Source organism: Anopheles stephensi, chromosome 2 (assembly GCF_013141755.1).
Source record: "Anopheles stephensi strain Indian chromosome 2, UCI_ANSTEP_V1.0, whole genome shotgun sequence".
In the NCBI taxonomy this organism is placed as follows: Eukaryota; Metazoa; Arthropoda; class Insecta; order Diptera; family Culicidae; genus Anopheles; species Anopheles stephensi.
This window is the reverse complement of record NC_050202.1, coordinates 37,036,997-37,052,058: the sequence shown is the minus strand read 5'-3', so window position 1 is coordinate 37,052,058 and position 15,062 is coordinate 37,036,997. Positions and strand designations below refer to the sequence as shown.

At 41.4% G+C, this 15,062-nt stretch overlaps 3 protein-coding genes and 1 long non-coding RNA gene across 9 annotated transcripts in view; 2 read left to right on the top strand and 2 right to left on the bottom strand.

Moving 5' to 3' along the window:
• Positions 1-337: 337 nt before the first annotated feature.
• Positions 338-1,047, top strand: LOC118517665 (probable 39S ribosomal protein L23, mitochondrial). The gene is made up of 2 exons (XM_036064043.1): positions 338-725; positions 788-1,047. The coding sequence occupies exons 1-2, from the start codon at positions 432-434 to the stop codon at positions 947-949; spliced, it is 456 nt and encodes a 151-aa protein (XP_035919936.1). The 5' UTR covers positions 338-431; the 3' UTR covers positions 950-1,047.
• On the bottom strand, positions 952-3,445 carry LOC118517664 (WW domain-binding protein 4). The gene is made up of 5 exons (XM_036064042.1): positions 3,281-3,445; positions 2,992-3,064; positions 2,116-2,924; positions 1,346-2,029; positions 952-1,246 (listed from the first exon to the last, which is right to left on the bottom strand). Coding segments are annotated over exons 1-4 (1,089 nt in total). The 5' UTR covers positions 3,283-3,445; the 3' UTR covers positions 952-1,246; positions 1,346-1,824.
• LOC118517667 overlaps positions 1,827-15,062 on the top strand; it is a 41,097-nt gene continuing 27,861 nt past the window's right edge. For 5 of the 6 annotated variants that reach the window (XR_004908339.1, XR_004908340.1, XR_004908341.1 and 2 more), the window contains exon 1: positions 1,906-2,039. This is a non-coding gene — a long non-coding RNA (uncharacterized LOC118517667). Of the gene's footprint in view, positions 2,040-15,062 lie in introns of all 6 variants that reach the window. The other variant, XR_004908337.1, reaches the window with a different exon arrangement.
• Positions 6,850-15,062, bottom strand: part of LOC118517661 (protein hunchback) — a 35,890-nt gene continuing 27,677 nt past the window's right edge. Inside the window, exon 4 of the mRNA XM_036064037.1 lies at positions 6,850-15,057. Within this exon, the coding sequence (XP_035919930.1) occupies positions 14,548-15,057 (510 nt within the window). The 3' untranslated portion in view covers positions 6,850-14,547. The remainder of the gene's footprint in view (positions 15,058-15,062) is intronic.

Sequence of the window (15,062 nt, the reverse complement as noted above, 5' to 3'; positions counted from 1 at the left end):
GGGACACGGGATAAACTTGACACCGTTAGATACCTATTATTAGATAAATGACGAACTTTTGGTGAAAATCGATGGAGTTGAAAACGAACTCGGCTACCGAACTGCCCTAATGCTTTTGTATCTCTCCTGCAATTCTCATCTTTACACATTTTCTCCCAGTGTGCAGCATTTGCCTATTTTTAAGCAGCTATGTGTCGAAAGCGTTTTTTTTAAGACAAAAATCGCATCGTGGAATATCCTGGATTTCTTGTTGTGTAGATGAGCTCTAAGCTTAAAAACCAAAGTTTTTGCATAGAGTAGCACACCTCTTTAATGACCTTGGCTGATTATTATGTAAATGACAGTTCTGGTAATGTTTACAAATGGTTTGGTAAAATTCACCGCATTTCTAGTACGATTGCCGAATTTCTTTTAGTTCACCGAGAAAAAAGATGTCCACTCGGTGGTATCCCATTTACCAGCGAGGAAACCCTCAGTTGCGAGTGTTCCTGCCCAACTTCTGGCTGAAGCTGGTACGACCGGAACAAAAACAACCCCCAAACGTGGTGCAGTTCGCGTGCTCCATGGAAATGACCCGCCATGATGTGAAGAATTATTTAGAGAAAATCTACAAAATTCCGGTAGTAAATGTACGTACTCGCATTGCCATGGGCAACACGAAGCGCGATATGGTGCTGGGATACGTGACGAAGGAGGAAGATACTAAGCTAGCGTATGTAACACTGGTAAGAAGCAATTTTGTACGATGCGGTAGCAACGGTTACACCATTTGTTCTCATTGTTTCAGCCAAACACTATGAAATTCGACTTCCCGGATATCTTTCCATCTGATGCGAAGAAGAAAATAGAGGAGGACAAAAAATCGCTCGATGACGCGAAGAAAAACCACAAAAAGTTTCTGGACAAAAACAAAGACCGACCCGGTACGCCGGGCTGGTTTTCGATTTGAAGTCAAATCAGTAGCGCAGCACTACTACTATATAGTTTATTTAATCGAGCATTGCCACAGATCAAGCAAATAAAACCAGTTTTATTACTGTCTGGTTATGCCGATGTCGTTACAAATTCGATTGTAGGATGAGTACTACTACATACACCAGGATCATTAGTTTTAGGCCGATGAACGCGGCCGAACCACCACTCGCGACAGCTTCTTGAACGTCTCGTAGTCGATTGGAAGCTCCTCCAGATCCTTTGACGTTGTCATACAAATCGAACAGATTCGAATGTCGTAAAGAAAAACGACCTGCGGGAAACATGCAATTTCGTTCAAGTGAAAACAAGCACCCACCCACACACACACACACACACACACACACACAACTCACAACCTCGGTGTACATACTTTGGGATGTGTTGGACAGGTACGGTACAATCTGCCGAAACTCAGATTGCCACAGCTTAGGCACTGAATCGTTGCATTCTTTCGAGCGCAAATGCAAGCGGCCAAACGTTGCGCTTCCGCCTCACGGTCTTCCTCCGTAAAGATGGGCTCTTTTCGAGTGTTCTGCATTGTTGGTGTTGGAGACGTCTTCGTGGAGCGATTATGGTTTCGTTTCATCACCACACGATGAAATTTCTAGACTATTCAGAACAAAACTCGTATCTTTCGATCCGTTAAGCACGGCCTACTGCATCCACTCACGTCAAATGTGTAACTGAAAAATGGCGGCACGCAGTTCGAACTGAGAGTCCGAATTTTGTAACTGTGTGTGCAGTTTGATCTGGCTGCGAGCGAGCAGCAAGCAAAGAAAAAGGACATCCGAGTGTGTGTGTGAATGAGAGCATTATGGTTGTATTCGCACAATACCAAGAATCACCAGCTTAGTCTACGTCTAAACGTTGCCGGCAGTTGCGTTGTATTTTTCGCTTCTTCACGAATGTGTCGCTTGTGGTCGCTTTCGCCTCTGGTGGTACGTGGTCGATAACCTTTTCTTTGAATTTGGGTTCCGTCTTCTCCGGCGGTGCGCTTGGAACGTACAAAGGAGCTGGTGCGACCGGTAGCTGTAAATCGACCGGTTGTTCTCGCCTGCGGAGAGGTAAGTGTTTTTGGTAAAGTTTTAATTAATTTAAGTGAAAAACACTAGATTCATGCGATAGGAGAATTATCCTTACTTGACTTCGACCGATTCCCATTTGCCGTACGGATTTTTCGATCGTTCAATTTCGGCGGTCGCAGCAGCCTCTCGCCCATGGTCAACCTTTTTCTCAATTTCTTCTTTAATCTTTCTGTTGTGCTTGAAAATCTGAGCCATATTTTCGCGCCGTAACCGGGCTGCAATTTCGTCCGCATTTTCCAGCTCGTATCGTGCCTCATTGGCTGCATTGTCCTTCTGCTTTTGCCAAGCGATTTTCGACAAGCTTTCATACTCGTCCTTTTTCATGTAGCCTTCTTTCGGTGGTTCCCAGACGGATTCTCCGGTTTTCACGTTCCAGTAGTAGGGAAATCCTTCGTCATTTTCCGCCTCAACCCACATCGAACCATTGTCGGGCTTGGCGGCAACCTCCTCCAGGCGCCGTTTCTTTGCCATCACCTTTGCTCTGGAGGATTCTGGATCTTCGTCACTGTCCAAACCGGGCATGTACAATGGGTCCGCTTCGCGACCCTTTTTCGGCCTCGGTCGCCTGCTATCAGATGGGCCGGAACCGTTTGCCGACGGGCCAGCATAGGGTCCGATTTGATCCGGCACTTGCTCACTTAATTGTTCCAGTTTTTGCTGTTCGGCCAGCTCTCGCGAGCTTATGTCAGCCCCCGAACTAATATCAAGCATGTACGCTTTCATGGCCGCATCATTCATCTTCTTCAGCTCCGCATCTATCTTGTTTTGCTCCTGCTGAGCTTTATAACTGTTGCGGCTGATGTCAGAAATGCGTTTCTGCACGTTCAGCTGATGTCGCTTGCCATTTTCGTGGAACTGGACGCTCTGAAATCATGTTGAAAAATTAATATAACCGATTGTAATGGGTCGAAGGAACGTGCATCGTACTTACGGATTTATTATCGGCTATCCAGCACTTGCAAAAATCGCAATATTTGCGCTCGTTCGACTTCCAGTAGTCCGCCCTTTGGGATAAGAAAAAAATGGAGATGTAGCGCTAGTCTATCTTCCTGAATTACATTAGCTAATCCATAAGCCTTTTTTGATATTAAACCAAGCCCAATGCAATGCATTTTCTTTTTCTTGAGATCGAATGTTGCCGTTTACCATATCGGTCTTCTCTATTTATCTAGCTCCGGGCGCACTGTGGAAGTCAGTGCCATCAATGCAGTATGACTTACATTATTAGCTCTGTTAGCAGAACTCAGCAGAACTGTGTTTTATCACTTTCTCTTTGCAAGTAAGCCAAATGTTTTATTTGTTGAAACAAATAATTCTGTTCTTCCCTAGCATAAAACAATGTTGATAAACAAACTGCAGTTCAGTGGCCGTGGGGATGAGAATATTTTTTGACAGCCGAAAGTAAAATTCCCAAGTAACAGTTTTTATGCCACTGCCCAAGCGACGAAACGAGCTGAATAAGACACTGCTTTACGAACGATCGTGCAAGACGTGAGAAATGGGGTTATTAGACGAGGGATTTTTCGTCGGTGATTTTCTGTCAAAACACGTTTGACAGATAAATGCCGGTCTGAAAAAATGAATTCGACATGCTCAATTCAGATTTCGATCGCGCTGGTTTTTTTCTGTCAAAGTGAGGACTGTTTACATTTTGGAAGCGTTGTTTTGCCTCGCAATTTTTATTGAATATTATTGGCCAGTTTACTTCATGTGATTTAAAATGAATATTGGAGACCATGTTTTGCTAATGCTAGGAGCGTTATTTGCTACACAAAGCGAAATAAAGCCGCGATCGAAATGGGTAAAAACCATGTATTTGAAAAGAAGTTCCCTATCGCATTTCAACATGATGGAAGAGCTGAGGCTGGAGCCGACGGATTGGCTAAATTACGCCAGAATGGATGAGGAATCATATATGTGGCTTTTGGAGAAGGTCACACCGCTGATCGTGAAGGAAGACACGATTATGAGACCAGCTGTGTCACCACATGAGCGGCTCAGTGCTACACTGAGATTTATCATCAGCGGCAGCTCCAACCAGTGCCTCCGTTTTCAAACAGCAATTTCGCTTTTCGTTCGGCCCGCAATTCTTCGTAACGAGCGGAACATTACGCGGTGACCGAAGAGAATAGAACAAGCACGAAAACCACGCCAGACTGTATTGTTCTGTATATGTTCTTTGAAACATTTGAACAATCATGCTTAGAAAGTGATGTGGGACCAGTTTGAACCGAAAAATCTCTAACCGAATGTTCGTCTGACCAAAGCGCTGTCGGTCACGAAAAAGTATCCCTATCATAATGGCATCGTCAGTCGGCGCCCGGCATGGTACGATACATGTTAATGATAAATATTTCATTTCAGAATAACGTACAATTCAAATGTAAAATATTTCGGATGATGGCAAAAAAAATCTGTGCAGCATATTGTGTTATTACACGGACAGCGGGTTTTTTCTGTCAAACGCCCTATTTGACAGAAAATCACCAACCAAAAAATCCCTTGTGTAATAACCCCAAAAGTGCGCATAAAAGCCAGGCTACAATATGAGAGATGCCAAAAAAAATTCGTTAAAAAAGGAGTGGAGGGGGGGGGGGTAATGCGAAATCTATCCGCCAAAAAGATTTCGCCTCCTCGAGTTGAAATCTCGGAAAGATTTCGCTTCTCTCTTACGGTATCTCTCTGTCACTTTCTATGCGTTGCCATGGTAGTTTTCGGTTGAAGAGAGAGATAGCATAAAGTGCTCTAAACAACGCGGGTAGATGAACCGAGATGATTTCGCATCATGTAGGCCGGCTTGTTACCAACAACAGAAGCAGCTGCATCGCACAATAAGGATACGCTGGTGTTTTCACGGCACAAAACAATATATTTTATATAACAAAGTGTTACCAAGGCTACAAGGATCATCAAAATTTCACACTATAGCAGCTGGAGATGTTCAAGGATCCGGTACCAACAGCAGCACCAGCTAAAAAAACAGTAAACATTTCCTACCTAAACTTCCAAAACATTCCCACAGCATTTTGTCAGTTTGTATGGGATGCGTCGACCTCTATCCTCCATAGACTTTGACTAAATTTTTAAGAATGTTGGAGCAGGAGTTTGATTTCCTGAAAAACCTCATCACAAGATCAAAACAATTGATGTTTGCTTACAAAAAGCACGTGGTTCAAAAATGGCATGCCTGCCATTTTTGGCTTACTAGACTTTATGATACCAAGTAGTTGGATAGAAAGTCCTCCAACTCTTGGAGGACTTTTTTGGATGGAAAGTCTCTTGGAAGAACGGTCCGGATAGGATTTGAATCCCGGTCCTGCCGTATGAAGATTGGCGCCGTTGTCGCCTCACCACCGGGCCGCCCCTGGTGAAATCCATACATTGTTTGATCTGGTCTGGGTATCAGGTTCTTTCCTTTCGCCAGGTTCGATTTTTGTTTTTTGTAATGGTTGTTCCCTTTGCCAGACTTTTTCCTTTTCTCAGGTTCGTACAATATTGCAGATTCGATGATTTCGTCTGGTTGTTTCTTTTAATTAGAACCGTTCCTTTCGTCAGGTTTTTTTTTCCCATTTCCATGGACCTGATAGGTTCGAAATTTTGAAGCTAGTTTTGAAAATTTCCCTTTTTAGAAACGGGAAGAATCTGTCAGGTTTATTTTCAGAACGGGCATCAATACCCACAAGTGCCTGTACTATCCTAGGCTATCTTGTATTAACGAAAGAAGCAACGTACGCATTTAAAGCAATAGACAATATTTGGATGGTAATAAGCATACAACTATTGTAGATAACTCAGTTTATTCAAATTTGTTCGAATTTTATACCTAACAAGCATTCTACAACAGTCTGTCTCCAGCTTCCGTTGCGAAAGGACGTGTTTTGTGTTGAAGGATCCTACAGACCTTTTGCTAATAATTGTATAGGGGAATCGAGCCTACTACGGGCTGCACAGACTCCCGAGATCTAGAAGACTCCTAAAACGCACGAAATGCGCCACATATCGAGCACTGTTACGGCCGGTGGTCCTCTACGGGTACGAGTCCTGGACTATGCTGGCTGAGGCACCAATGTACTCGCAATTTTCAAGTGGCAGGTGCTACGGACTGGGGCTGTCCGGTAGCTGAGGCTATAACCGCGTCGGTCTTTACACGGCAGAACTGGGGATCCAGACCTCCTCCCTGTACACAGGACTGGCTAGTTTGCTACGGATAAAATCAAATCACAAAAGCCAGAAATAGCAGGCCGAGACCTTTAGAGGTTGTGGGGCCAAAGAAGAAGGAGAAGAAAAGGGTGATACGGACTATCTTTGGCGGTGTGTGCAAGCAGGGCGTGTGGAGAAGGAGCATGAACCACGAGCTTGCTGATTTGTTTGGCGATGCAGATATTCTGACGTTTTCCGAAGCCGGAAGGATACGCTAGTTGGGGCACGTTTTGAAGATGTCGGACTCATGCCGGTAAGATGATCGTCAGCGACTCGTTTGACGCGCAAGGTAGTTGCGCACAGCGGACAGGGTGTTGGCTGGATTAGGTGGAGTCCAATCTGTGGAAGATCGGTTGTAGCTGTGGTTGGAGGAGTGCAACCTCGGATCGAGCTTTCTGGAAAGGTATCGATGACTTGGCCTTGTCTAATAGAACTGATCTGCTCTGACCAAGAAGAGGAAGAGGAAGTGTGCAAGACCTGTGGAGAAGGAGAATAATAGTTGTAATGTGTGTAGTTTTGTGCGTTGCTGCGTTGGCTGTGTTTTATCGATGTTTGATCCTTTCTTTCATAAATTCAACCATTGTTTATTCGTTTGAAAAACCATTATTTATTGTAGGTGTTGAAAATATCATTAATATTATATTAATAAGTCAATATAATTGTAGTTTTGTATTACCATTCTGATTCTGAATTCACAATTCATTCGTTACGTTTTAATTTGAACCATCACCATCGTCTAATAGTAATCATCGATTCTTAGTGTTTCCATGCAGTGAATGTATAAACGACGATGCTCTCATTTTTTGTATTTTGCTAGTCACATTTGCAATATGTTCATACCGTGTGTTTTATGGATCGCATGTGTGTACTGGAGAATATGGGTGTAGAATAGAGTTCGAACTCGTCCGTCTCACTGCATAACCGCATGAGGTAGGCTAATGCTGTTCAGAAGCATAATATTTGTTTGTTGCTCACATGATGCCTTAACTGTCTATTCGAAATTTTTGAGGTTTTTAGCAAAAATAATCTTCCCCCTGTACCATCGTGTCTCGTTTACTGGAGAGCAATCATGTTGCTGTGGGTTTGGTTTTTGGTGATTTGTAAATATATCGGGTTTTTTGTGTTTTGCTTTTACTCGTTTCAGCTAGCATTCAATTAGGTACCTTTTTTTGTTCGCTAAGAATTGGTTGTAAGTTTACCGTATGTTTAAAAAAATAATAACACACACACACCCGCACACGCACACTCTCACACACATATTTAGCATTCCGTTTGTATGCTTTCCGATAACCTTATCACTTTCTAGCTTATTTTATTTGCAAATTTTCCAAGTACCAGCTTCAGTTTTTAACTTACGAAACGAAAATACTCAACATTTTTTCCCCTCTCTTATTTACGTGAAACCGACGACGACTACGACGATGACGTTGTTGCCCCTTTTTTGCACAACTAATATGTATATTCACTACTGACGAAACAAAACAAAAACACACAAAAACGAACACGTAAATATTTTTCGCGAAACAAATCACAGTACAAAGTATTATGCTTCTAATGAAATGAAAAGAAAACAATCAAAAACGGTGTAACACTAGATAGAACCCAATTTGTTTAGTTACAATCAAAAACAAGAAAAGTCAGAAGAGAAAAAAAATCCATAAATCGTTTAAAAAAAGAAAAACGAAAAAGTAAACCAATAAACAACACCATCATTGCGTTATATATGCATCACATTCCCATTAAGTCGTTGTATGTAGTGTAACCTATGCAGCAATAGCAATTCTTACGATAGCAAAACAACCAAACAAAACGAACAACTAAATGGTACACGTTCAATGGGTGGCGCACGCATTACTTCTGTGTGGTGTGCGTGGTAGCTTGTTGTTGTAGCAGGTAGTTGGTCAGTAGATCAAGGTAGAAACATAAACATTAACAGTTCGCACTTTCCCCGCGTATATCGCGCAGCGCTATTGTGAAACAATCTGTTAATCCTTTTTTTTTACTAAATCTAGTAGTTAGAAAAATTGCACATATTACAACCTACGACACACAACATCCTCCGGTCGATGAATCACATTAAGACGGAATGTATGAGTTACGTTTGTGTTTGCTGCCGCTTGCCTTGTGTCTTGTATATCCTGTTGTGTTTTTAGGGCCTTGACAAGCTAATATTTGGTTTTCTGCAACTTATTTTGTGTGTGTCGGTTTTTGAACGGCCATAAGGAACATTTAAAATCATTGTTTGATGACCATAGAAAAGAAACGTTGTTAGTTAAATGAATCTCCAATGTTTTTTTTTCGATTTACTGTCACCGGTAACGGTAATGTTGTAATATGTTTCTTGATCCTGTTTAATTTGTCTCACTTTTTGCTTTTTTACCTGTGTATGTTTGTTACATTTTAGCATGCAATTTAGCATGATTCGCACGGTTGCTTTTGCTCTCGAGGTATATTGGCATGAGTTGCTAGAGTATCTAAAGGATCTAATATGTACCATTCCGGGGGGATGGCAACGTGTTGCCCAAGCGCAGGACCATTGCAAAGGGGCTATATTTTTGGGTTTGTTTTGTAGAACTTTGGAAAGAGCGCCGTGCTACGCTTTTCTGTCTGTTTATCTGTATTTTTGCATTTTGTATTGGTTTTTGTCAATAAGGCCTGAATTTGTGTATTAAAAATGGTCTATATTCACTCGACCTTACTGCACTGCGCACGCTTTCGTTTGTTTGCCACATCCTCTTTGTATTTCGTTTCGTTCAGCCACAATTCCTGGTACATAGTTGTATCACACAAGCAATTCATGCCTTTGCTCATCGCTTTCACTAGGTTTTCATCTACACTACTACAATACATCCTTTTTTAGTCCTAATTCCTGTCCATTTTATCAATCCACACTTGGCTATGCATAGCTTGCACTGCAAAATTGCAAAAAACTATTCACTGCTCACTTACACACCACCGGTGTCGGTGTAGGGCTACTAATGCGTTTGTATTAACTTTGTTCCGCTTTTTATTTCATTTTGGGCGAGTTCGATTTTCCACTCTTTTTTCCCTCTTTGTGCGTGCGATGGTTTGTTTCAACTTTCAATTCGAAATATATGCTTGTCTATCTACGTTTTTTTTTTGTTCTAGTTCTATCAACAAATACAGTTACAGTACTTACATTTCCATTTCTCCCCCGTTTCACACTTTGACTATAATTCGCTCTTGGTTTCATTTTGTTGTTCACTTCTTTTGTTTTGTTTCCACTTGCACATTATTCCCGGTTTGTTTGCCTGTTTAGATTTGGTACAATGTTTCGTGTGTTAAACTTACGGCGTATTCATATATCAGTTATATTTGTTAAACTTCCTAAGTCTTTCTATTCCTATTGTTGGGCTGCAGATGGCTATTGGCTCTTGTGTGTGTGTGTGCGTGCGTGTGTTCACTTTTTGTTTAGGTTGGAGATTTCTCTTAAAAGTTCAGCACTAAATCCACTAACTTTAATTTAACCAGGTATTTGTTGAGGCAAGTTGTTGCTGGCTAGATAATTAATAGTTTTGCTTTTTAATATGTTACGAATCGGACTGTGGCGTCCTTGTTCTTTGTCCAGGTTGATTTTTTTTTCAGTGATTTATACATGCTTCCATTTTTTAAAGGCACCCTTTTTTGTTTGTTTTGAGTAATTTGCATTATCTATTGTTTCGTTTCGTTCGTTTCCTTCTATTCATTGGTTTGGGTAATTGTTATCTATTGCAGAGCTATATTGCTGTGGGAGTTTTTTCTCTGTACTGGTATTACTCAATTTGGTAAAGTCGTTCAGCTGTGGTATTTTGCATAAATTTGTTTGTCCCCCCCTTTTACCATTCGTTGGTAAAGTTGGCTGAAACTAAGATAGTGGTAGTAAGTAAAGTAACCCAGAAAAGATGCACTCTAATCAATTTAATTGTTTACTCTCTTCACGCAGTACACCATTCGACAGACAATTTGTGTTTGTACTTATCATACCCCGTACCCGAATTGTGTGTGTGTGCGCTTGTCCCTCATTGCTACATTTCCAGGTAATCAGTTCAGCAGTTTCTAATAGGCTTATGAGCAGAAGAAGCTATATGTATGCTTTTTAAATGTTACTAACAACTTGGTGCACAGAGGTAACTTTTTTTGTTTGTTAAATTTTTATCGAGATAAACATTGCCATAAGATTTAATTTTGCCGTGCACGCGTGTTTCCGATCCGCTGTGTTATGTACATATTAATTTTTGAAAACATTTGAAGTTGATCGAAATTTAATGACTGTTAGCGTTTTGCTCTTTGCTTTAATCCAATTTATAAATTATTCTCCCAGTAATTGGGTTAGAGTTGGATTGGTATCGGGGGATGTGTATGGTGAAAATTGTAAGAAAGAAGTGCGCACGAAACATGTTTTATTTTTCATTCACCGTAAATTTGCCAATGATTATCTGTGTATTTTGTTAAATTTTGAATATTTTGCAAAGTTTGTTACAGTTTGCCATTTAGAGCCAATTGTTTGTGGGTAGCAATTTTAAAGATATAAATTTTAACTGGAGTCGAATTCGATTTTCTTATTGTTGTTAAATATTAAGCGATAAGAAGACAAATGTGTAATCGATATTACTGTTAAACGTTTCGTAATTTAGAATGACAATTTGCAAGATGAGTATATCGAGTTGTACATATTTGGAGCTACTTTGAGAGACGGGGGCATACATTGACATTGTCTATTCATTCCAACGTTTGGTTGGTTTACTTTGATCTCGTTTGTTTTTTTTACTTTACTCTGAAAATGTTTTGCAGCACACAGCTGAGAATGTTTATATAGCTTTGCTTTAGATATTATGCATTTCTTTTAAAACCACTTAGAGGAAACCAGAACATTTGGGAGAGAGCGAGAGTTTTTGAACAAGATCTGTGAGTCGTAAACGAAACGCCCTTGGTCTGAAACGTACAGTAATGTTTTTTTTTTCTAGTGAATTATTTTACCTTGCCTTTTCCTTACAACAGATCCAGACTGAAGGGTGTTTTTTTTCTCTATATAGTGTTTTATTTCAAACGCTTTTTAAATTCATCTTTGTAGTGCTTTTCTATGCTCATTTATCCCTGTACGTACTGCTCTAGCAGCAGCCCCTCTTTACTTGATCACCGCATCATCGGATCGAAACTGTGGGATAGTGTCAAACATGTGGCCATTATTCAAAACATCTATAAAATACTTGTTAGAAAATGTTTATGTAACTTGTTTTTTGCCATGATTTCTATAGTTTTGCATTACTTTAGAGTTTAGGTACTGGATAGGTAAGCTAAAATTGTTGCATTCAGCTGCAGCATTGCAATGCATTTCTTCGCATTGGCCGCGTTTTCTTAATGCTACCAAAATATGTATCTCTCCCCTTTCTCTACGTTTTGTTTCGTTTCTTCTCTGAGTTTGGTTGTACTTTTTTGAGTTGCCCTTAATGGTAGCAAAATTTTGTAATTCGGTTTTTATTCGATCCAATAGATTTCGATGTTTGTAAGAAGTTGCATGCACATTATTGTGTTAGTTTTCATTTTCCCCCTTTCTTCTGTACAGTTTGATGAGCATTGAACGATCCATAACCAAAGGCATTATGAGGCTCGATTTTTAAGTTTAACGTTGTTTTCCCTGGGTTGAAATGTGTGTTTGGTTTTGTGTTGAGAAAGGTGCGCTGAATTCATTGCGGTGTGTGTCGGGAGAACAAATCGAACGGAATTCTTGTTTTGTGATGATGCTACTATTATGAACTATCCATTGCACAGCTGCAAACCAGTTCGAATACGTTTGTCTCAAGAACATAAACTAGGTGTCGCTTGGATTTGGAGATGATGTGTTTTAAAACATCAGGAACTGAGCTGAATGTTCGCGTTTGGTGAATGTTAGAAATGGGCTAAATTTAGGCGAAATGTTCAAAGTTCTTGTTCAAACTGAGCTAAAATAACTTAAATCAGATCTGAGTTTTGCACCAAATGAGTGGACAGTAATGCCTTCAGTTACACACCTTCTGTTTACTTCTCTCGGGTCAAACGTTTCGATAACAACAACAACAAGAGTTTGTATAAATATAATTGTATTTTTGTTCAGACCGACTGTGTTTACATACCCCTTCTATTACTTTTGCTAGTATAACAACGCTTCCTCCCACCTGCTTAAACTTGAACAAACGTTTGCTTTGCTACATATTTGAATACTTTACCTATCCTATATATCCTTATACCGAATGGAAGAGGTCGCTGAACCAATCAAAATCCAACCAATCCCCCCGAAGTCCAGCAAACTGAAGCACAAACTTATGCCATTTGTACTTCTTTCTGCCAGACTCTGACTCTGCTACTGCTAAGTGTTAAAGTAATTTTACATGAGGTAAAGATAAATCTAATAAACCTAAACACAAACGAAAGCCTGCAATTTTGGGTAATGAAAGGACGAAAAAGCAAAACACGCGAACCAAGTAAATATGTGGCGGGAAAACTACAAAACCAAAAATTACATTCAATAATACACACATGCAAACAAAACACACACACACACATACAAAAATATGTGTGTTCAAAAGAAAAAAAGTTTATAAATGTAGGCATACACACCTACACGCGATGTGTACAAGAAATCATTCGTTAATCAAACAACAATTGGAGGCAATATTCTGTTTTGGGGACCAAATGTGTAAAGCAAAAGTAAGAAAAAACAAAAAATAATCCTGTTTGAAAGGATCTTCGTTTTCCTTTAGCTGTTGTGATGTTGGTATGCAGATTAAAGATAAAAGGGGGATGAGCTTGGGGGGCATGAAAAAATAAACAAAACAAACAAACAAACAAACAAGAACATGATGATGTACACACGCTTAACACTAATGTTCCTAAATCTTCTTGGCCAAACAAAACCAAACAAAAACTTAATACGCGCCAAGCGACACACTAACAGACGAGGAAGTTAAATCTCAAATATTACATTACATTATTAAAGGTAGACTTTGTGTGTTTGTGTATGTGTGGATTTGTTTTTCATTTACAGTGAAATCGGTTGCGCCACGGTTGTACTGATGCACACAAATGGTGGTTTCTTGCGGGTTTCAGATCAGCATCAATTCTACTTGCTCTCTGGCCGAGGGTTGGATCGATCTTCTTCAGGAAGTCCAATCTCAAGCTGGTCATGCTTCCATGCTTTATAGAGTCTCAAACCACGCTCTCAAACCACCAACCACTGCAGTTGGCTTACTGGTGTTGCAAGCGATCTTCGTGGCAAGCGAGTCGGCTACATTCGGCCGCTCGATCACAATTCTCGATGGGTTTGAAAATAGGCGATGCTGCAAAACCAACTGCAGTGTTGTGCGAGTAACAGCTACGAAAACCGAATGCGTTGCTCTGCGCCAGCAAACGCACGGGCGGATAGGGAACGTCTCCGAAACGGCTTATACGTTGGTACGTTCCTTCCTCTTTGCTATTCATGTTCCTGCTTCATACAATTTGTGCTTTGGCTATAATCTGTAAGTTTCACAGACGCGTGTTGTGCGTTGTGCGATGCTACTTCGAGTAAGAAGAGAAAAACCCCTGAATCCTTGGAGAGGCTTCCACTTCAGCTATGATCTCTTCGTTCCGTTTTGTGTCCCCCCTGGCCCTGGCTAGTTTGCCCCGGGGCTGGTTCTACCTTATTAACACACACACACTCCCACCGTGAAGAATGTTCGAATTGCAACGCGCATACTTTTTCATTATTTGCATACACCTTCGCTTTAAAGTCTACTGGACGGACTGTTAATCTGCCGGAATTTAACCCTACCACAGCACAGCGACAACAGGAGGCGCTGCATTGCATTGGCGCTGTTGTCACCACGTGCAGGTACTGTAGGCACGTGTTTCGTTCTACTATTGGTTCATTTGCCTATTGCTTTTATCGCGCTCTCTGAAACCTGAAGGAGTGCGGACCCGCAGTATGCGGTCGCGCCGCCGTCTAATGCACGGCACTACTAAAGGTACAATTTAACAACACCACCATACCTTGGACGAATTTTCTTCTAATGGTAGTACAGTACACACCCCATCGATGGATTGTCCATCGGGTTGTGGGCTTGCAAGCGCTGCAACCGAGCCTTGGTGGATCTTGGATGGGAAGCCATGGCCAAGGGTTCTTAAACAAGGTAGCGCTCGACAACAACAACAACAACAACAACAGTGTACACGGCGCTTTGTGGGATTTACGAGTGTCGGACGTAGTTGCGAGTAAGCGATCAGAAAAAGAGAAACATCACCAGTAAACTGTTTCCCTTTCCCTCGCTTAACATCATTGATGACTTTTACTCAGCAGATGAGAGTTGAACTCGTACACGTTGTTCATCTGCTCCCCGCAGATGTTGCACTTCCACGGGTTGCTTTCACTGTGGCATCCCTTGTGCAGGAAGTACAGCGTCTGGTCCGGGAACTCGATGCCACAGAAAAGACACTGCAGGTTGCGTTTCGCCTTGCAGGTGAGCGATAGTAGCAGGTCAGTCTCCTGCCCGGTGGAGGTGATGGTACCATTGGAGGTAGTTGCGACAGCGATGGCAGCCGTGCTGCTGCTACTGCTGGAGCTACTGCTGGAGCTGCTGCTCGAACTGCTGGAACTGTTGCTGCCATTGCCACTCTCCTGCGCGGCCCCCGGTGTAAGAACGTTTGAACTGTTCGGAATGGGACTGCTGGCCGGAATAGGCGAACTGTTGTTGGCCATCATGCCGTTGCGGGTAGCGCGGGTCGTGGCGCGTGCCGAGATTCTTCGTTTTAGGTCTTCTCGCAACAGGGACTTCAATGGCGATACCTGCA

Bases quoted from the DNA above. Each gene is read 5' to 3' on its own strand.
- LOC118517665 (XM_036064043.1), top strand. From the start codon at position 432: ATGTCCACTCGGTGGTATCCCATTTACCAGCGAGGAAACCCTCAGTTG. The intron at 726-787 runs GTAAGAAGCAAT...TCATTGTTTCAG, and splicing joins AGCTAGCGTATGTAACACTG to CCAAACACTATGAAATTCGA.
- LOC118517664 (XM_036064042.1), bottom strand. The intron at 2,925-2,991 runs GTAAGTACGATG...ACATGATTTCAG, and splicing joins GGATAGCCGATAATAAATCC to AGCGTCCAGTTCCACGAAAA. The intron at 2,030-2,115 runs GTAAGGATAATT...ACCTCTCCGCAG, and splicing joins TGGGAATCGGTCGAAGTCAA to GCGAGAACAACCGGTCGATT.